Genomic DNA, 23,781 nt, shown 5'->3' on the forward strand with positions numbered 1-23,781 from the left:
AAGCTTCATATAGGGATTCGCCGGGTTGTTGCTCGAAGTTGGCAATGGCTTTCTTTAGCTTGGCTATCTTGGAAGGTGGGCAGAAGTGATCTATGAATTCTTCTTTCATTTTGGCCCATGTGGTAACTGATCTGGGAGGGAGTGACTTCAACCAATCCTTTGCAGCTCCTTTAAATGTGACAGGAAGCATGCGTAGTAGCTGGATCTCGCGGGGCACATTAGGTACATTGAAGTAATCCGCCACGTCATTTAATTCATCTAAGTGCCTATAGGCGTCTTCATGATCTCTCCCGTAAAATGGTATCTCCTTGAGTTGAGCGAGAATATGGCCCTTTAGTTCAAACGTAGTGGTAGCGGGGATTGCGGGTTGCACAAGTCCCGGGCCGGTGTCATCACGCATCCTTTTCTTCCACTCCCCCATGGGGATTTCGTCAATATTAGCCATAGCGGTGGCTAAGTCGTCTTCAAACTCGGATGTGTGCTCGCTTTCTTCTTCGGTCTCGTAGTCGGTGTCTTTTGGGATCGGATCTTTGGTTGTCAATGATGCACTAGATGCTCCTGCTTTGCTGCTCCTCTTCTTGCTAAAAATGGATTTGAGGTTTTTGAGTGGTGAGTTCTTTGAAGAAGCGGTTTCTCCAACGGTTTTGCCCTTGTTTCTTCTTAATGCGGTTTCCGGATCTTCAAGAGGGGGAACTAGAGGCGTAGCAGATCCTCGGGTCATGAACCAACTGCAAACTAAAACAAAACAAAACGCGTAAAAAAGAACAAAAATTAAGTCTGATTCAGCGTCAGACTCGCCGAGTCGGGGCGAATGCACTCGGCGAGTTCAAGTTAAAATCAGTGTTTTTTTTTTTAACTAAAACTTAAAAAAAATGAAAAAGAAATTAACTTTGTGTAAGATGAATCTTACACAAAGGATCGATTGAATTAGAATTTTAATGCTAATTTTAGAACCGTTCCCCGACAACGGCGCCAAAAACTTGATGTGTGTAAAACTCACTTAGTTTTAATCCTACTTTAATTATCAAATAACACACAAAAGGCAGTGAACCTATCAATTGTGGTATAGCTAAATAAGCAGGGTATCGAACACAGGGAACGGCAAATTAAATTAAAAACTAATTCTATCTAAGTTACTTTAGCAAATAGGGGTTTTTTCTCTAGTTTTACAAGACTAGAAACTTACTAACTAAAACTAATGCAAGACTAGAAAAGAACAAATTAACTAGATTCAGTATTGGGAAAGAAGCTTCTGTTCAGTTCAACTCGGTTAACTTTATGGTTGATTTTAAGGTAATAGTGCAATGGATTAATTCTTTCGTTGGTTACCGATTCAAGTGATTAATTTTGTGTTCACTACCCTAATCCTTAGCAAATAAACTAATTCAAACAGTGGCCAATTGCTTAATTTAATTATATTTACTAGATTAATTATTCGGGTTAAGTTAGACTTGCAATAGCTAATTAATTCATTATTCTTAACTAACCTCTTGTTCGATGGTCATCTTACAAGCTTGCACATGAATTTACTCAATTTCCTTATTAATCCTAGTTTCATATTCATTAATCCTAGACATATGATATAGTGGTCACATATCATATGAGGTTGATAATCAATAGATGTTCATGCTAATCAATTATCTTCCTATTAACAGAAAATTAATTATCATTCATACACAAGGTTCTTTAGCAAGCTAAAATAACAATTAATCACCAACTTAGAATTAATCCTACCAATCAATCAAACCATATTGTCAACTTTGTATCCCCAAACAGAAGTCTAAAGAAATTAGTTCATAACTAAGGTAAATAACAGCAAACAAATAAGTTCAAGTTGCTTAATCATGTTGACAAAACAAAAGAATTAAGTAGAATGGTGAAATTACGCCTTAATTACTCCCGGAATTGGATTCTAGCTTCTTTGGTCGACTTCTAGGGTTCTTCTGGCTTCTTATTCACAGCTAAGCACTTCTGAAACTTCCCAGAATTCTCTCCTTCTCGCATTATAGAGTTATCTTTATATATGCGTTCCGACTCGTCGAGTCATATGGTGACTCGTCGAGTCCCTCTCACAATAGTCGTAATCCGATAACTATCTTGACTTCCGAATGCTTATCTTTCTGAATCCGCGACCGGACTCGTCGAGTCAAGGGGAAACTCGACGAGTAGAAGCCTTTTATGGGTGTTTTCTTTCTTCTTTCCACTCTTGAGCTCCTAACCGCTTCTCTTGCTTCCTTTCGCTTCCGAGCTTCATCTTTGGACTGAAAAACATAATTTAACACTTTTAAGTACCTTTTGTCCATAATATGCAACAATTTAGCTAATATATGAATAATAAACTACACTTAATACACACTAAATATGCACATATCAAAATGTTATAGCCCAAATACATCAATGCAACCCGTTTGAAGGATCCCATTTAGCAAATAAACAACCCATATTGTAATCCCTTCCTTTTTTATGTACATACGGGCTAAAAGATTTTAGGGTACTAGGCTTGGCCCACTTGTGATGTTATCAGTTTAGAACCAAGAATTCTCCAGGTCTCCAATCCTCATCGTTCTTTCGCTGTCACGAGGTCCCACGAGGGTTAAAGCAGCGACGGTTAGGTGGTAAGCTCTTCATCAGGGGAGTGGTTTTAAAGGTTTGAAATAAAAGTTCGACGGCGGTGTGGGTTTGTTGGCTAACATGTTGAAACACTCGGCGACTGGCGGTGAAGTCAGGGCGATGCTTCTCTAGCGGAGTTTTGTTCTTATGGGTTAGGTGGCGGTAGTTCTTGGTGATGACGATGGCGATTTTTGGTGGTGATCAGCGCTAAACCTGTCGTTGCTGATTAATGAGGGTCGGAGACGGGATCGACCGACAGTTAGAGGACGATGTTGGTGCTATGGATGATCGATGGTGTTTTGGGGTTGGCCGGAAGCGCTTGATCTGTAGGTTGCCCGTTGAAATTTATCATCGACTGGAGGTGTGGTTGTGATTGGTGAAAGCTTTGGTGGTTCCATGTTGGGATTATAGGCGATTGGGGGTACTGCAACTCATGTGAGGGAAGTCTGGATTTAGGGATGTCTTTGACTGTCCCATGCGTTGACTAGTGGCACATCAGATCAGGTTACCAACGTAGAATCAAGAGACATGAGTCGAGCAAAGCTGCCCTGTCGGAGATGACGATTGTGTCGGGCGGTGCTCGGAGGTGGCTCGCCTTTTCTGAATGGGGGAGATAGACTTAGTGGGGTCCAACTAATGGTTCTTTCACTTTATTTGACAAATCTGAATCAGGTGGGACCCGACTCTTGTCTTGTGTTGCCTTTTGATAGTTTGTATTGTGGGGTCCATACCAGCTGACTGAGAAAGTGTGTAATAAGTCTAGCTACTACTTCCTCCCCTTCTTTTTTTCTTTTGGTCGACTAATAAATGACAACAACAGCTGGCTGTTCTATTTCATGCTTTGTTTTTTTTTTTTTTTTTATGTGAATAAGAGTCATCAATTGAGCTTTATATACCTCTCTTTTCTTTTTCTTTTTATTGAATGCATCCGTTCATCTCTACATTTTTTTTGGCTAGCCAATAAACATTAAGTTATGGTAACTTTTTTTTTTTTTTTATGAAAACCATTAACTGATTATGGTAAAACTATGTGGTAAAAGTAATTTTGGCTTAAACAAACTGTTTTTTTTTTAACCCCAAAGTATACACTGAGTACTTCCATCCCCCCTCATCTTTTTTTTTTTTTTTGAAGGTTTTATAAAATGTAAACATCATATAGCTAAATATACAAATGGTTGTTACAGTGGGTAAGGGGTGGACACGAAAATGCATAGCTATAGAAGAATTTTTCAGGTGATGTATGAACAAAAGATGGGTTAAAACTCAAGGGAAACTTCTTTTCTTCTCTAACTTTGCTAAAAAAACCCCAAGATGTAAACAAAAACGGATATGATGAGGTTTCTTCTCATAAACTCCTTTCCCCTTTCTTTTTTTTCTTTTGTTTACAGCTTGTTCAACAAGCTATCAAAATTTGAACAACAAACAGATCTGAGAAATTTTTGTTTCCTTTTCTAAGCTTTTGAAGATAAACACCAAAAGTATGAACAACGGGAAAGGATTCGATTTTTTTTTTGAAATGAGCAAACATCCCTGATTTGTTTACAAGTAGATGTTGCAGGGAATAAGGTTATTCACAAAAAATCTTAAAATCTTAACTAAAAAACGATTTTCTAGTCATATGAACTTGATAAAACGATAAACTTCTAAAAATTTCTTTTCTCCCCAACTTGCTAAATGAGTCACTGAAAAGAAAGACGAAATTGATCTGAAATGTCCTTGTAAACTTGAAAAATGCTTGAATGAACGAAAACTAAGGTAGATCCCAAAGATCTAGGCGAGAAAACTCAAACACATCAAAAGATCTGAGCGAAAAAAATAAGCAAATCAAAAGATTTGTGCATAAAACTAAGTAGATCAAGAGGTATGAACGATGGTTAGACAGATCTGAAAAAGATATTGTCAAGAACCAAATCGATTTGAACAGATCTTGGCTAAAGCCAAACAGATCTGAACCAAACGGATGCCAAACATGAACAGATGTGAGCAAATGATACTAGAAATTAACAGATCTGAAGAAACCTGAGATGAAAACACATCAGATATGAGGAAAAACGAGCTTGAAAGCAACCAAGGAGTTTGCTACTTACTCGGGTCCAGGATGGCATCAAATGATGCGACATGGACCTCCGACGAGTCTTCTGGTATTCTGTGGCGGCGGAGATCTGGTAGTCACAATCAGAGAGATGCGTTAGAGCCGTCCCAGGGACTGTGCCCCGGGAGCAGACTCTGACGATCAAGTTAGATCAGCTGATAGATCTGAGATGGTCCTCCCTAGCTGGAGAGAACCATCTTGGTGTTGGTGCTGGGGATAGTAGCTGACGGCGGTGGGTGGCGGCTGAGTCACCCAGCCAGAGTATACGGCGCCGGCTAAGCCAAAGGTAAGATCCCTCTCCATGGAGGAGGTATTGTTCATTATATAAAGGACAATTAGGTCAAGGGTAAATAGGTCAGGCCTTGGGCCAGCCCAATTCAAGCCCAACTAGTAGGGAGCTAGGTGAGGCCGCCCCGAGGCACCCGGCGAGGCTGGCGGGCGCGCACTAAGAAAGGCTGGCAAGGGAGCGCCAAGCCAGGGAGCGTTAGGCTAGGCTGGCAGGAGAGTCCCCAGCAAGGCTGGCAAGGGAGTCCCCAACAAGGCTAGCAAGGGAGCGCCAGGCGAGGCTGGTGCGCCGAAGCTGTCTAGGCCATGCTAGTGGAACATATCTCATCAGTAAGCATGAAGATTAGTGAGTTACCCCATCATACCACATACCATACAATCATATAACATACATACTTCCGGGTACTTATGGGGTGCCCGACTTACCGGGTACGACCATTCTGGGGTGCCGACCAACCCAGTACGGCCATTCTAGGGTGCCAACCTAACCGTATCAAGCCATTATGGGGTGCCGACCTACCCATGTCAAACCATCATAGGGTGCTGACCTACCCTTCTATCCTAACAACCAAACCTCAGGGACTATTCCACCCCTACTGCTACTATCACATATATCATAACATAAACATATTGTCATATATATATATATATATATATATATATATATATATATATATATATATATATATATATATATCTGGGGTGTCCAACCTACCCTTCGGTCCTAACAACCGAACTTAGGGACTATTCCCCTCCTACTACCACTATCACTTATAACATATCATGCCGGCATATAACATCTCATAACATACTTTCAGACATATCTGGGATGCCTGACCTACTATTCGGTCCTAACAACCGAATTCTACTACTATCACATATAACATAACATGCCGACATATAACTTATCAGGTAGTAGCAAACCCAGATGATATTACAAAGACAATCATCTAACATACAACTCCTACTGGTGGGCCGACATTGTGGCCGTAGACCCACCACTACTAGAAGGTAACTCACTTCGTAAGGTTGACTGCTGAAAAGCTGATCTGCAGATGTTTGACTGCTGCTCCGGTGGTCCTCCGACTATCATTCCCATAAAACACATAGTCAGACACCGATACCTGCTCTTAGGGTAAAATGACTATTTTACCCCTGACCAAGTCAAAGTCAAAGTCAAAGTCAACTTCCAGTTGACCTGACTCGCCGAGTTGGGCCTCCAACCCATCGAATCCCTACCCTTCATCTGCCCTTCTTCACGCTTCTACTCGTCGAGTTTAGCAATGACTCTACGAGTTCTCCTTCTAAAACAACCTTGAATGAACCTTCATTCGACTCGCCGAGTTGTATGAACAACTCATTGAGTTCTTCATTGTCTTACAAACAAGTCTTGTCCTTGACTCGCCGAGTTATATGAACAGCTCGTCGAGTTCATCTTTAAAAGTTGAGAGATTGCCTTGGACTCGCTGAGTCTGCTCATGCACTCGTCATGTTATGAAATTCAGGTCTATAGCTAAGTCCAATGCATTGGATCACTCCCCCGGACCCCTTTAAGACCATTCTAACACTCACTGGGTTCCTTTGAACCCTAACAGAAAATGGGAGTCAGGCCTCGAACTCCCCGAGTCCCAAGAACAACTCGCCGAGTCAAGGTTTTTCAAGTCTCATTTCTTGATTTCTGATGTACAACACTTGTCCAAAAGATAGATCTAGGCTCCTAATATCGATCTAGCACGTAAAATTACAAAATTTACGTGCATGCATGGGAGAATATGCTCAAAAGGCTCTAAAAGAAACTCTTAAAATACATGGGGATTTCTAAGGCTCCAAAGTCAGCCACTTTATGTCTTGTAGTCCCATAAGGACCTTGAATCTGGAGTCTTAGCCTCAACCATGTTTGCACTCATAGTTGGTCACCAATAATGGCTCTTTAAAGCCCTAATTCACTCTAAAAAGGGATCTAGAACATGAATGAGCAAGGTGTAAACTTTATACCTCCAAAGAACTTGATGTGCACGGAAGTACCCACTAATTTTAATATTTATAACCTAACAAACTTAGACTATCTATGCACTTGTAGGCAGTGTACCTACTCAGATTACAATATAGCTTAGGTAAGTTGAGTGTCGATCACAGGGAACGATGTTATTAAGTAATCTATTCACTACTAAATTAATATAACTATTAATAAGCTAAAATGGGTTTTATCTAATTTTTCAAGTTTAGATGAACTTAATTCTTTAACAAAAACTCATTCAGTAAACAAACACTTCTGTTAGTTCGAATCTGCTTTCACTCAATGGTTACACATTAAATGTGACTATTATTGTTGGTGACCAATTAAGGAAGTATTAGCAATTTAGTTCTAAATCTACTAATTATTAATCAATTCATGTAAATCTATTTATGGTCATACAATAGTTAACACATAATCAGTTATTAAATAAGACTGGAGCTATTAAACATTGACTGATCAAAACACAATTACAGTCATAATATGAGTTCTCTAAAACAACTTGATTTAATAATTCAATTGCTAATCTAAGATTGGTTTGATCTTAGCTCCAATAAACTAGTGCTCACTATATTATTAGGTATTAAAGTTCATGCAGATTTGTGTTCACTAACTACACAGAACAAGAATTCAAAGCAATCAAATGATTAATTCAAGCATGTTAGGTAAAATCAATCAACACAAGCATATCACCAACAAGTAAAATCCAGTCCAATGCATTAAACCATGAGTTCCAGCTTCATCTAGCTAACAGAAGCAGCTAGATTTAGCTGGACATAGGGCTGTAAATGAACCAAACGAACACGAATAATGTCTTGTTCATGTTCGTTCGTTTAAGTTAGCCAAACAACAAACGAACACGAACGGATAAACGAACGAGATTTTTTTGTTCATGTTCGTTCGTTTAACAAATTACTTTGTTCATGTTCGTTCATTTATGTTCGTGAACATGCTAAACGAACATAAACGAACAAAGATATATATAAAAAAAACACAATTAAACATATATGAACATAAACGAATATATAATATAGCAATATAATAAATAATAATTGAATATAGATGAATATAAATAAACTTAAACGAATGAACATAAACGAACGTAAATGAACATCATAACGAACGTTCACGAACATAAATGAACGAACGAGACCATTGTTCATGTTCGTTCATTTAACTAAACGAACGATAATTTTTGTTCATGTTCGTTCATTTATTAAATAAACGAACATAAACGAACTTCCCGCCGAACGGTTCACGAACGGTTCGCCGAACGTTCAGTTCGTTTACAGCCCTAGCTGGACATATTAACAGCTAAACAAACAAATACTATATTCAAAAACATGTTTAGATGTACCAATATAAAAAAACAAATTATGAACTTCTCTTTCGTTGGTATTAAAACAAGCTTCCAGGGCTTCTTTTCCTTTGAATTTCATCTCCATATATATATATATATATATATATATATATATATATATATATATATATATATATATATATATATATATATATATATATATATATATATTCTCCAAAATCACTATTCACGTCGTGAGAATTCAAACCTCACGTCGTGAACTCGAAGTTATCGTAATCGCCAAGGATTCCTCTCCCCGGATGCTTATCCTATACCTTTCTATATTCACGTCGTGAACCATCAACTGTTCACGTCATGAGTACGTCTTTTTGGGTGTTTTACTTGTAGTTCAAACCTTCAACATCCAAAGTTCCATCCTTTAACGCTTTTAGTCCCTTTTTTTCAAAATGCCTTCTTTTTTACTTCAAAATATAATGTAACCTTATAAGTATCATTATTCTATGCAAATGACCAAAATATATGTATCAATGCACTTAAATATTGCCTAAAAATATGTATAAATATGGCAATATCAGAACTGTAGATGCAACACAAACTCGGGATCTTCTGATTTCCTCTTGGCTCTTCAAGATTTTCCTTCCTTCTTGTGATCACAAACCACCAAAATCCACCAAAGAGGTCTTAGATCTTCACCAAAGATGATTAGGGTTTAATGTGAGGTGTTCTGAGAGCATAGGGGACGAGGGAGGCTGAATAAGATGTTTAAATAGGGTGCAAACCCTTGGATTAGGGTTTTGTCCAGACAGGGTCTACTCGTCGAGTCTTGCTGTCGACTCGACGAGTCCGCCACTTATCCCCCGGATCCAAGTCGCTTATACTCGATGAGTTGGGCCTTCAACTCGCTGAGACCATTCCAAAATGTGAAAAACACTTGAATGAGATACATACCCGGAATCGGTTGCTACATCAGTCAGATTCATAGCACGTTCCATGTTTCTCAGTTGTGGAAGTGCTTGGTGGATGAGGCTGAAGTGGTACCCCCATGAGGATATTCAGGTTGACGGCAACCTGAATTATGTTGAGAAGCCAGTGGCGATCCTAGATCGCAAGACAAAGGAACTGAGGAATAAGAAAGTCAATTTAGTGAAGATTCAGTGGCAGCATAGAAAGGGTTCAGAGTGGACTTGGGAGTCCGAGGAAGAGATGAGGGAACATTACCCGGAGTTATTTCCAGAAGTAGTAGCAGCAGCAGACTTCGAGGACGAAGTCTAATTCAAGTGGGGGTGAATTGTAACGATTGGCTCTCGAGGTATTAATTAATTAATTCTTCTTAATTTATGGTTGAGCCTATGATAGATAAGAAGGACTTTTGGATTGGACTTAAGCATTTAAGCCAAAGATTTGGGCTACCCATAAGATGTACGCTGGGCATAGCCTGGGTATACGCGGGGCGTAGTGGTCTACATCGGATGCGGGGGACGCGCACACGTATGCGCAGCGTACGTGAGCAGATAGCAAACCCTAATTTTAGGGTTTAAGTCATATAAACACCCCATTGTAGCCTCACCCTTGGCTTCTTACCAGTCCCCTCATCCTCATAAAACCCTTATTGCGCCCCATACTCCATTGTTGTGTGTGTTTGACCCTTGTGATCTCATTTTGGCGAAGGAAGGCTTTGAAAAATAATAGGATATGTTAGAGGATAAGCCTTTGAGTCCCTTTAGCTCAAATATCTAGATTAAACTCATCTTTTGGCATCTAAAAGAGGTATAAAGCTCTTAACTTTCTTAATTAAAGTCTAGATCTAAGGTTTTGGAAGTTTTGGACCTCTTTAGGTCCAAAGTTTGGATCTTGGCCATGCAACTTCGAATTTGAGCTTAGGGTTGCCACCCTTAAGGCTCAATGAGTTCCTTTATCTGTAAAGTTGCAAGCTTTGAGGCCATTATGAGGCCATGCATGAGATCAAGCCATTTCTATAGAGTTAGTTGTCATTATTTCATGTTTGGGCTCATTTGGTGGGTTGCAAGCCACCAAGTGATCGACTTTATGGATTAGAATGATGAAATGGACTTGGATCTGCAGTTGTAGCTTCTGGGACTGAGTATTAAGTGCTTAATGTGGAAGGGAGCTTAACAGGGTGGTACGCTGAGCGTACCAGCCAGTATGCGCAACGTACAAGCCATTCAGCAGGTACGCGTTGCGTACAGATGAGTACGCCCCACGTACTCATCAGAATTGGGCCTTTGCATTTTGGGCCTCGGATTGGGCCAATTATTGGACATGTTAGCTATTGGGCCTCAGTAAGTTCATCAGAAGTCATATTTTGGACCGCGGGCATGTTTGGGCTTATGTAGGGCCCATATAGGGAGTTAGGCCCAATTTAGAAAATTGGGCCTTTAGTGGTCCATTGGTGGACTTAGGAGGATTAGTTGGATTTGGGTCGTGGGTTGAGTGTCCAAAGTTAGAGCAGGGGTAATTTGGTCAATCTACCCTTAGTAGTATCCTCAGTGTTCTCACTATGTATTATTGTATAAAGTCAGCCAGGGAGACGTGGGAGCATCAAGCGAAGATTACCTCACTCGAGTTTTCAGCAGCCAGACTGAGAGGTGAGTTTTCCTCCAGTAGGAACAGGTCTAAGGCACCAATATCGGTCCGTTTAAGTAGTATAGTATGTCGGGGCGAGCCCGATGTCGGGGTTAGCCCGATGCAGTATATATGTTTCCAGACTTTGGTCCGATGCTGGGGCGGTCCCGAGAAGTAGTTATGTATCCTTGATGTCTCTGTGATTCATGCATGTCTATGTGTTAAGTGTATGTGTTCCGGACTTCGGATCGATGCTGGAGCAAGCCCGATGCAAATTATGTGATTATGTTATGTGTTATGATATATGTTTTGTTGTGTATATGTCGGGGTAAGCCTGATGCTGGGGTGAGCCCGATGCTGGGGTGAGCCCAATTCCCGATGCGGTCGGATGCCGGGGTGTGCCCGATGCCGGACAGGAGTCCAATGTCGGGATTCGTCCCGATGTAATGGGAGTAGTCCCCAAGTTATGTTGTTTGTTATATGTATTTTGTATGGTATGTGGTAGTTTTGGGGAGCTCACTAAGCTTCGTGCTTAAAATTTCAGTTTTGGTTTCAAGTACTTCAACTAGTAAAGGGAAGGGCTCGAGATGATGGCATTGCATACACCACCGTTGATCAGCCTGGGAGTTTACTCTGATTTAATTATGAGATTGTTATTTGTTATCAGATATTCTGAGTTTTAAGATACTTGTTTTGCGGTTTTATTTTATGGCAATGAGATTTATGTTTGATAAATGATTTTAAAAACAAAATTTTTGACTTGTATTTTCAAGATGTTTCAGTCTTCCTTCTACAAGGTTCCACTCTCCTCCACATAAGATATGCTAGAGTCTAACAGTTTCCTATTCCTTTAATACCCAGAATAACTTGAACTCCACCACTCGATCCTAACTACTGATATCCACATACATATGAGAATCTGAACCCACACTATATTCACAAATTCCAACTCGCATACAATCGAGGACAAAGATAATTAATCCATTCATAACAAGAAATCAATTTAAACAAAGCTAAATAAGATAATTCCATTTAACTGATCATACAAGATTACAACTGAACTTTGAAACATAGACAAAAATTATAGACGAATACCAATACCACTACAATTGCAAAATAGAAAAATTACCAACTTAACTCTCGGTCCTCGGGACTCTAGCTGTCCCATGTCGATCGTCGGGTAACTACCAAAAACGAGAAAGGGACAACGAGATCTGATGTGGCCTTCTTAACCTCAATGAAAAAAAATTCGTGCACTTTGCCTGCAATCTCTTCCAAAATGTCCATCGTCGCCACACTTGTGACATGCAAAGGATCCACGCCTCCCTCTAACTGATCTCGAACTTCGGCCGACGGACTTGAATCGCTTTGTTGCAGACTGGGACTAATTTGAAGTCTGACGGTGCTCCCTCGTTTGGGTCTCTACCTCAGTCTCTCGACTCCTCACAACATCTTGAAGCTCGGTGTCACACCCGCGAACCAGACGACGAAAACGTCCGAGGGCTCTTGTGACTTAAATTTAATATAATCACAATGAATATACATGAATCATAACATAAATCATCACCATGCATTAAAATAATACAACTGATATTGTTTACATCCAGTACTTTGTTTTTAAACATTACAAATTCATAACATAATTGTCTGATAGATATCATAAGCAAAACACTCTGACATTACTTGGTACTTATTCTTCGGTTTACCTGTTACATGAGAATACAAGTTAATTTTGAAAAACGTCAACATATGAAATGTTGGTGAGTTCATAAGCAATGTTGTGATAAAATGATTTTGTGTAGTTTGTAAAACCCAAAAAATTCGATATTTTCTGAAAAGATCATTGTTTATAAAAAGTGTGGAGATTCGCAAATATATGATTGTTGATTTTTAAAACATGTATAAATGTTGAACCTTAGTAATAATCGCGCAAGTGAAAATGTTGAACTTCTCAGGAAAACCCGATGTTTTCCCAATACATAAAATACAGTGAATTCTCAATTTGTTATACCGTCACGACGAATGATTTTGATTTCTCACGTGGCGTTGGATTAATTAGGGTCTGTGAGTCGTTATAATCATGCATTAGAAAATGACTAGTTTATCACTACAGGTTTCGAACGATCCTTAAAGGCGTCGCCCGTTACTACTCACTTAATCCAACAACCATGATTACTTTTGATTAACGTCCTGAATCTGTTTACCTTGATTTCTTGTAAGCCTAACAAACGAGGAAAAGGGGAGTACGAAGTCCCGTTACTTCCGTGAGTTATTTAGGCTGTCGGGAATGCGAAAGGCACGTTGGGCCAACTCGCATTTGATTTCTTGACCTCACTAGCAATACTAATGGGCCACCAGGGCCCAATAGCACATTAGAGCCATTGAAAGTCCTTTTACATGAAATCGGGTCATAGGAGGCCCAATAACACAAAAGCATATTCCCTTTGGGCCCAAAGATCATGTTAATGGGCTAGCAAGACCCAACAAGCATGATTTGAAACTTTCAAGCCCAAAGTTTGTAAGTTTGCTCATCGTAGTTATCGCGTATTTATTTAGATGGTTTGGTTTAACGCTTGTTGTTTTGTATTGATTCGAGACTGAATCGCTTCGTTTGTAACGATATTTATTGTTGAAAGTGTATTTGTTTTCCGTTTCGTCGGTAGTCGTGGATCTTGCATTTTGTATCGATGAATTAATTTGTTTAAAAGTGAAATTTGACCTTTTCACTACTCTTCTTTTATAAAAATAACACTTTTGGTCCTTTTATATAAAAGAATTTCATTTTTAGTCCTTAAAACATTTTCTTGACACTTTTGTATCATTTATTTGATGAAAACACAGTTTTAACCCAAAATTTATTTTGTTGACAGCTTCAGCCCTTCCAGAATGGTGTTTCTCGGTTAGAACCCGATTTTCACAACTTTTACAGTTTTGGCCCAAAATCTAAAAACTTTACATTTTTGGTCCTTTTTGATAGTGAAAAGCATTTTTGAGTCTTAAAATGATTTTGTTATGCTAATTACCCCCTTGTTTTACAGAAAGTTTCATTTCAGCCCCTTCAATTATCATTTTTCGCATTTTGAGGCTTATTGGGCCGAAAAGCCCAAAATTAGCCCATTAAGCTAAAAATTACATTTTAAGTCCCTTGAAAATTCTATTTTTCAGAAAAATGATTATAGAAATTGTTTTGACACTTTTGATCTTCAAGAAACCGTGACTTGTCGATTTGTATCCCAACTTTTGTATTTTTGACAATTTAAGCCTAAAAATGGGTTTTATGTTAGAATATGTTCATCATAACCTTATAAGCTATTATTCTTGACTTTTTTAGTGTAAAATAGCTTATATTATGTTTGTTTCCTTTCTCATGTCATAGATCTTGGGTTTACACCTTTATTGGTAACATATTCATCACAAAAACATATTAAATCACACACATACATGCATAAAATCACACATAGCTTACACATACACATAGATCTACACATTTTCTTGTATTCTCCCCCATAAAACTCATAAAAACTGAAAAGAAAGGGGTGTGAAGCTCACCTTGAGTTGTAGTTTCGGTTTTGAAGAAGATTGGGAGAAGTTTGGTGCTATTTTTGGCCCTAGCAAGTTCCTTGGATGGATCTCGAACTTAGTGGGTTCTAGGATGCAAGATCATGAATTTGAATGGATTAAGAGATGATTTTTGATAAAACAAAGAGTCTAGGTCATAGATCCAAGCATGAACTTATCTTAGATGATGATTTTGTGGAAGAATCTCCTTAAAAGCCTCTTAGATCTCGAAAATATAGAAAGGAGTGGAGAGAGTTTCCTTGAGAGAATTTTGAGTGAAGTGTGTGTGTGTGTGTTTGTTTGGGTTCGGCCGAGAGCAAAAGAGAGAGGAAGAGAAGAGATCTTTGATGGGACAGTTGCATGAAAACATGGGATGAATGCATGGAATACCCATATGTAAAAATGAGGTGGCATGCAAAAGTCAACTCTCCTCTATTTGAGTAGTTGGGCCGAGAAAATGAGAGGAAAAAAAAGATTTGGGCCCTTAATGCTTAAGCCCATATTATAATCCATTTAGGTGAATTTCCGACCCAAATAAATCTAGGAATGATTTTTATGGCCCATTAGGGCTAATTAGGTTAGTTATGGCCCAATAAAGTCCAGTAAAGTATTTTATTTCATTCTAGGCCCAATATGACCCAAAATATTAAAATAAATAGAAGTGGGTCCAATTAGAGCCCATTTAAGATTTCTAAGCCTAAAGTAGTCAAATTGGAAGCTTATTGGTCCATTGGGCCCAATAAGGAAATCCTAGTCCAAAATGGACTTAAACAAGGATTTCTAGAGTTTTCCAATTCTTTGTTGAATATTTGAACGTTTTTATGAAGTGTTTGATTGAAGTTTTGTTGTTATTGAATAAGCATCCTACATGCTTTCACATTGTTGGTTCACATTTGTTATCATTGTTCAATGTTTACAAGGCATCAAAATTCCTAGTTGTGACACTCGGCGAGGGTACTGTATCGCTGGGTAGACACAAACGACCGAAAATCCATCTTGAGCATGCTCAAGTACCAAGTCATCTGAGCCTGCTCCGAAGCAGCGAACTCATGACTTTGGTTGATCCGAGTGTGAGGTGAGTCTTCTCATTATACTATGTAGGATGCTAGTTGTCTTTGTGATACTTGTATTGATGACCAGGATTTGGCCCCTGACATTTGTATGAAAGACCAGGATTTGTCCCCTGACATTATATGGAAGACCAGGATCTGACCCCTGACACTTGTATGTAAGACTAGGATATGGCCTTTGGCATTACGAGGAAAGACCATAATTTAACTAATGACAATGAGTGATTGTAAGACTATGATTTAGCTCATAGTAAGGATGAGCGTGGGACAGAACTAGTACCGACCCATACCGTTCCTGATTTCCCAAAAACCGAATTTGGTAAAAAAATCAATCTTGAGTACCGAACCGAATTAACATCACCGGTACCGATTTTCGGTACTAGTACCGGTACCAGCGGTACCGATTCCCGAATTTCATATATTTTGAGGACCAAGTACCGTCCCATATTTTAAATTCGCTACCGGTATGAGATCGGGATTTGGGAAAAACTGCTCATCCCTAGCTCATAGCCTTCAGTCGGGGTTGAAATAAATCCGTTATATGTATGATATGTGATATTTTAGAAACTCACTAAGTTTTGTGTTTACAGTTTTTATGTTTAAATGTTATAGGTACTTATAGTTTCAAATGAAAGTGTCCGACTTGATCATGCTGCATCCTCCGGTATTTTAGGAATCCACTAAGCTATGTATGATATGTGGTGGTACCCATATTAATTGTTTTAATAAATATATTTTTTAAATAATAAATAAACAATAAAAAAAGTCTGAATATTAAATTATAAGGATAAGATTGTCTTTTTTATAATAAAGACCAAATACAAAACAAAATAAAATTTAAAAAATCAGCTGAGTTAAAAAATTATTTAGAAATAAATACATAAATTATCTGCATATAAATCATTTGTGTAATCCACTTATTTATTTATTTATTGTTACTGAGATTAGATAGGATATATATATATGGTTATCTCCGATTAAAAGCAAATTAACCGCGTGAAAATTTTGTGTGGCTTTTGTGTGTTCCTAAGCGACGCACAATACTGTTCATCTTTTTCTGTTCTTTTGTTTAAGCCCCACTCCCCACCCTTCATTTGCTTCCGCAACAAAAACCACACGGCACCACCGGCCACCGCACCACCACCAGCAAGCCCTCCCATCATACTCAAACATCCGCAGGTACAACTAACTATTCACTCAAGATTATATTCTACCTTTATGGGTTTCTTGCAGCTTTTCGCATACTTCAGCTCCCTAAAATTTATTCTCAAATCGTCGATTAGGTTTTCCAATAATCTAATCCAAAGGAGCTGACTATTAATTGAAGTCTCTTACCCTAATCATAGTGGCTTCCTTTGAGTTAGTAATACCATTAAATCAAGTACAAGTGTACAACATACCGTGGTTGTCATTATTATAGAAACAAAATCATGCTCTGGTAACTCGTGTCGAAAAATGTGAGATTTCATATTGGGATTGGCGTTTGAAGCAACTGAAGGAACTTTGACAATCATGATCATCATAGGTTTGACTTATCCACGTGGCACCATTCCATCTATGTTTGTATGAGACTTTGTGATAACTGATATATGATACACACTTTGACTCTTTGATTCACGTTAAGGCTTTCTTGTTGTAATCATGTATTTTGTCCTGTTTTATCAGCCTGTTATTTGTTCTTTTAAAGAAATGATCCATGCTTAGCTAAATCTATTCTGTCTGGAGTACTTAGGCTAGATTATGCAGCTGATTAGGCTTCATATTTTTTCTCTTAATCATGCAGGAATGCTGGGAAGTTCTTTACCTTCTGCCATATTGACCATTGACTCTGGAAAGGTTTCTGTTTTTTCTGTAAGTATTCTCTCTCTTGCTAGGTTGCAATTAGAAGAAAATGAAAGACTAATATTAAGTAAGAAGAACAAAAGGATTTTTGTTGCCAAGTTTGCATTTTTATTGAACCATTTAAGGGTGTCGATTGGGTATAACTTTTGGGTATGGGTAGTTTGGGTATTAACCCGAAAAAATTATAAGTAAAAAAATCAAAAGCTACCTAAACTACAGGGACCAGTTGTGTAACTATATTCTCAATTCACAAAACAAGAGTAGGATTGTAGGAATGATGCAGCGATCAATTTGTCATTGATTTTATGTTTGATGTTAGATACATTTATATGGAACGAACTGGTGATTAAAAAAGAAATGGAAATTTCAACTTGTTAATCAACAAATACTTTTGTGCATCTTTCTTGCTTCAGATGAACATGTCTCCATTTTTTATTTTATCTCTTTTCCTAATTACTAAAAAGTAAGTATTACTCATAAATAAGTCATCTCAAAAGTTTGCCATTACTTTTTGTAACTACCAAGTCATCAATATATAACGAAACAATAACAAATTTGATTTTACTTTTCACCTTATTGCATCATATGCTCATCATGCTGTTGACTTTTTTTTTTGTATGACTGTTTGGTCCACTATGGTTAGTGGAGGTGATCTTAGGCCCATTATTTCTTCTATGGCCCAAAATTATCATGCTTTTTGATGAGCTTTAATAGTTCACATGGTTTACTTTTTAGTCTTCTGTATAGGTGTTATTCTGAAAAACAGTTTTCCTAATTTCCTCCTCCTATTCTCCACTTGCTTTATAGTTTATACTTTATACCTAGGTAGATTTTGAAAAGACCTAATTACAGTTTTGGTCCCTTGGAATATCAATCTCTTACAAATTGTCCAAAAAAGAATCTTTTTTGCTTTATTCATTTCTATTTCTCCAATTCTCAACATTTATAGTCCTTATAATCTAAAGTCTAAACCCTAAATTATCACTACTACTACTTTTTTTTTTTTTTTTTTTTCAGCTGGATCTTGAATCATACTCATCAAATGCAAAATTTTCACACAGTTATCAACCTAGGAACAATAAAACAACTAAATTTACCACATCCAAAAGATGGACAACACAATCAACTCGAAGAACTCAAGAGATAGTTTTAAGTGAGGAAGACACAAAGACATGGGAAGCTTGTAGACAATCTCTTTCACAATTCAAATTTACAGTAGAAGAGGAGGATAAAATATTAGGAAAAGCATTCGGGTTTCTTCATTCCCCTTATTGGGGTGAAGAACGTGAAAAAGTCGTACCAAAATCCGATGAAATTAATGCCATTTTGGATTATTTAAAAGGTTTAGGTCTTTTAGATGATGATATCTCTAAAGTACTCAAGAAATTTCCCGAGGTTGTTGGGTGTAGCCTTGAAAATGAGGTGAAGGTGAATATTCAAATTCTTGAAAAACAATGGGGAATTAAAGGAAAATCATTAAAGAATTTGCTCCTTCGTAATCCAAAAGTATTGGGTTATATTGTGGATTGTAAGGGAGATTGTATGGCACTTTGCACTAGGTGTTGGGTTCGGTTTTAATTTCAAGGTTTTTGTAATTTAAGTTTAAACCTTTTATTTGTTACTTGTAATTAATATAGTTTGTTCATTGAACTTATATAGTGAAAATACAAAATAATATAAAAGATTTGTACACATTACTTAGGGCCCATTTGTTAGGCATATATGTTATAATGTATTTGATGTGTATTGGACTTGGATTGAAATTATGTCAATTGGACAATCCAAAAAGGTAAGGATACATATTGCCAATTGTATTTTGGATTTTGTTGGGATATTTTTAAACGATAGTAGGTCCTCAAGGATACCATGATACAAGTAGGGAATGTAAGTGTCCCAAGTTTTTGCCATTTTAGATGTTTGATATGACACTACACTTTTTTCTCTTTATCATATGCTACTATTAATATAACATTATATTAGTGGATTATCTATTATTAAAAAATCAATTTGGTAACATATTATTATATTGTTACCATAATCAAATGGTTTAGTGATGATCAATTGAGGTTAAACACTCCTAAATAGAGTGGTTTCAAGTTAGAATATGAAAAGTACAAAAATAAAGTAAAATTGGAACATGAAGAACATGAGGGGAAGATGCAACGAACGAATAACGCGTAGTGTCTAGTAGGGCAATATAACAAAGTGTAGTACAATGAGTGATACATCATATAGTATTAGTGGAAACATATAGTATTAGTGGAAAACATAACGACAAAAACAACTAAAAGCATCAAGAATCCATAATCTAAATAACTTTTTATTTTCTTATGTTGGTTTTAACTAATTTTATTTGATAAAACCTACCTTCATAAATCTTCTTCAAAATAAATATATGTTTTCTTTTAACAGTTGGCAATGATTTTCATTATTTTTTTTGAACAATTGAAATTTTCTAGTATTTAAAGTTAGAAAAACGCTAACAAAAAATTACATAGGAATTGTCAAAATTGGGTTTAATAACTAGGCTTCCCTATTAATACTTATTTTTCTATTACAATACATGAATTAATTATAAGAATAGTCAATCAAACTATCAATTGACGAACTCCTTTGAACATATAAAACCATTTGTTTAGATGTTTTATAAACAATTGCTTTAATTTGTGTACTTTAAATGTCAAAAAATTTAAAAGTAAACAATAGTTGTCGTCAATGTTTAAATAAATAGAAGAATCGATAATTGTTTTTGTAGTTTTTCAACCTTTCCTTTTTCTTTCTCTCAGAAAAATTGACGTTTGAAAAATCCGAATTGAAATCGATCAAACCAAATTGTAATTCAAATGCTTCATATCAAAATTAATCCAATTTAAAATATTTGGATATGTATTAATTTGAAAATCAAAATCAAATTAATACTGATAATTAAACAATATATTTTTAAGTGGAACAAGTTATTTGTTGGTGATTTTAGTATCATCAAGACATTTTGTGTAATTAGAACTTATATATGAGTTAAGGGGCGTCATAATATGTACTTTAATATATGTTTGAGTATGTGCGGAGTCCAATCATGTATAAGATCGAATTAGGCTGATTCGACGAAAAATCGGGGGTCCGGGGGCAACGCTCCTTTGGCGGGGTCTAGGGGCAACCCCTCTAGCGAGTTCCAAGGTCTTCGGATTTTACAAGTCAGTATATAGTGGAAAAATCGAATTCTTAAGGGTGATTGTTAGTTTTGAAAACTATTGATTCCTCATTAATTCATGTTTTGAATGGTACACTCTTTATAGCTTTTTTACTCTATCAAGTCATTAATATATATATATATATATATATATATATATATATATATATATATATATATGATTTTTTTTTTTTGCAAGTATTAGAGTAGAGATAATTCCAAAAACTGAAAAACACGGACCACTTATTTGGAGATTGCTAATCGATATGAATAACAACACCCTCACAAAATAAGTCTATCATAACTATTATTTTAACGTATTGTTATTTGTTAAATGTCAAGTGTTTTTAAATAATTAAAACAGTTCTTTAAAAAAATTTCTACATTTTTCAGAAACACATAAGTGTGGTTAAACTTATACATCCATCTACTATTCGCGTTCCTATATATATGTAGTACAACCAAACAACATTTGCTTATTAAAATTTGAAATCATGATGGTGGTGGTGGTGGACTACAATACAAGTACCAAACTCTACTCCAACTCCCCCACCCTCCAAAATAGTTGACGTGATGGATATTGAAACTCTGTTGACCATAGACTTTAAAATTCTATTTTATTTGGATTTTAAAAAGGTATAGTATAGGTTGATTTATATAAACTTCCAATGTAGTTGTTAAGTTTAACAAAATAAAGAAACTAGTGGCCGGTGGGCAGCAGCCTAAAAATGAACGGCTTGAATAACATAGAACTAATCTATAAAAATAGATATAAGTTTTTATATTATATAAAATAACATAAAACCTCTAATCTATAAAAATAGATATACGCTTCTATAATATATAAAAGAACATAAAACCTCAAAATTAAAAAACGAAAAACACTAAAAAATTAGACATCGTTTTATGTTAAAATCATCTGTACTTATTTGCTTTAAAAACATTATGATTTATTGATGTTCTGTCGATCTTAAAAGCAATCGAGAGGACATGTACAAATAACAAATACTAACATTTAACAAAATTAATCATATTGTTTAAACATTGTGAGGTGTCCTTGTGTTGTGGTAGGAGTGGCAACTCGCAAGTTGGCAGCCCTGTCCCACATGGCTTATCGTCAAATTGCTACCCTTTTTGTGACCCAATAATACAAAATATCACATGCATTTTACAACATCACATGCCATTTAAATATTCCTCTTAAATATTGATTTAAACGTATCATGTAAAAAGATCTTGTTCTTGTTTATTAAACACCTAATAAATTTATTTATTAACGATCGCTATAACATAATTTAAGATTCATAGCTTCACCAAATCATTCGTACTTCAACACAATGCAGAGAAAATGGCTTACAATACGGATTTTTGCAACTTTTGAAACGTTTGATTGTCCCATCATTGCTATTTCCGCTTTGTATTGTGTTTCTTATTAGCATCACTTAATTTGTTGGGACTTTTATAAAATTTCTGATGTTTCAAAAAGAATGTATAATATAAGATATGGAGACCTTCGTCAACACTTAAACATTAAAGCATTGCAACGAACCTCTGGAATCTTGCATTCGATTAAGGTATATATGTCATGGTGTTTCTGTAAAACTCTTCACTTTTAGTTAATATTTTTCACTTTACTTACCTTGTTCGTGTATAATAGGATAGATGGGTTGATCAGTGTTGATGTTTAGTACCCTTGAACTATGACGACCCCGTAGAAATTAACCTAGAGTATCGAAAATGATATATTGCTTTTTATTCCGAAAAACAATGTTAACTTTTTAAAATATAGTATATCTTTTATTTTTAAAGATATATGTATATACTATATGATTTTACCTTTGGAGAAAAAAGAAGAAGAAGGTTAAATCCACAAGATGAACACGTGAACCCCTGTTACTCCACATGCAACACTTAACTCCATTGATTATTGGCCCTTTAGAAGTAGAAAAAAAAAATCTATCTCTCTCTCTCTCTTCCCCCCCCCCCCGGGTGGATATGTAAGTTGGAATAAAGTCATACGATTTTAAGTGGACATATTCGAATCAAATTTTCAAAATTTGAATACGAAAATATATTGATTAGTATTAGGAATAAACTTATTACGAAACAATCTCGTTTAGACATGGTGGCTACTTTACAAATTCATTAAAAAGTTGTTAAATGAAATAATATGCCATTTTGATGGTCATTTATGTGATTATTCGTTTAATTTAATCCTTATGTTTACTTGAAACAAACAAACATCGTAAAATTCGAATGAAAACAATTTTTATTCAAATATATACATGCAAAGGATAAAAATACACGAACATTTTTTATTAAACTTAAAAACATAAACCTTAATCAAATCGTTGGCTTATTTTACCGACGGTTTGGTCTTTATCAGTCGTTACAAATAACATGTAGACGATCGCCGCCGGAAAACAATAGATTCAGAAACAGCACACGTTCTTTTACATGAAGAATACATACTCACCACAAATCCAGATCGGTCAACAGATGGAAGCTTTGAGCTCTTTCTTAAACCATTGACCTCGAATTCTTCATCTTTGGAACACTCGATGAAGGCTGCGAAAAACGGGTCTTTTCTGAAATTCTGACTGCTGCTACTCTTCTTCATCATCGGCGACTGATGGGGGGCGTGACTGGACGGTGGCAGAGGGAGGAGATGCTGAGTTAAATTGCTTTTCTTGTATGTGTTCTTTTTGGGGATTCCAGGAAATTGCTCCCAAGAAAAGGGGATACCGAGATATCGAATTGGAGTGGATGGGATGGGAGTTGTGACAGAAGAATCATCGGATATCGAGTCTGAGAACGTGAAAGATTTGCTCCGGCGAGAGTGTCGCTGGATATCCGTTGAAGCCATTAATTTTTCTTTGGTTGAACTAGAGACAAAAGCTCCCAACTTTTGTGTTTCTTCTCGTGTTTATATATATATATATATATATATATATATATATATATATATATATATATATATATATATATATATATATATATATATTGCAAAAATGGTCACTGTGATATGCATTTTTTTGGGGTTTTAGTCTAAACCATGACTTTTTTGGATTGATGGTCCTTTTGAGGTAGTTTCGTTGCGTTTTTGGTCTATCAGTAAACTAAAATGACTGTAATGCCCTTGGGGTATTTATTTTTTTATTTTTCTTTCATTATTTTAAAATCTAATTGTTTTTTTATTTATTTTAATAATTAAAAAAG

At 36.4% G+C, this 23,781-nt stretch overlaps 2 protein-coding genes across 2 annotated transcripts; one reads left to right on the forward strand and one right to left on the reverse strand.

The window, feature by feature from the left end:
* The first annotated feature begins 16,529 nt into the window (after positions 1-16,529).
* LOC145001572 (Mitochondrial transcription termination factor family protein) lies at positions 16,530-19,069 on the forward strand. Its single transcript, XM_078960940.1, has 3 exons — positions 16,530-16,712; positions 17,317-17,384; positions 18,393-19,069. Exons 2-3 carry the CDS (start codon positions 17,319-17,321, stop codon positions 18,951-18,953), a joined length of 627 nt encoding a protein of 208 aa, XP_078817066.1. The 5' UTR covers positions 16,530-16,712; positions 17,317-17,318; the 3' UTR covers positions 18,954-19,069.
* A 3,882-nt stretch (positions 19,070-22,951) lies between these two features.
* On the reverse strand, positions 22,952-23,428 carry LOC145003136 (uncharacterized). Its single transcript, XM_078962274.1, has one exon. It carries the CDS (start codon positions 23,426-23,428, stop codon positions 22,952-22,954), a length of 477 nt encoding a protein of 158 aa, XP_078818400.1.
* Between the last annotated feature and the right edge of the window lie 353 nt (positions 23,429-23,781).

The sequence above is a fragment of the Lactuca saligna genome, chromosome 6, assembly GCF_052625555.1.
Source record: "Lactuca saligna cultivar CGN05327 chromosome 6, ASM5262555v1, whole genome shotgun sequence".
Lineage (NCBI taxonomy): Eukaryota > Viridiplantae > Streptophyta > Magnoliopsida > Asterales > Asteraceae > Lactuca > Lactuca saligna.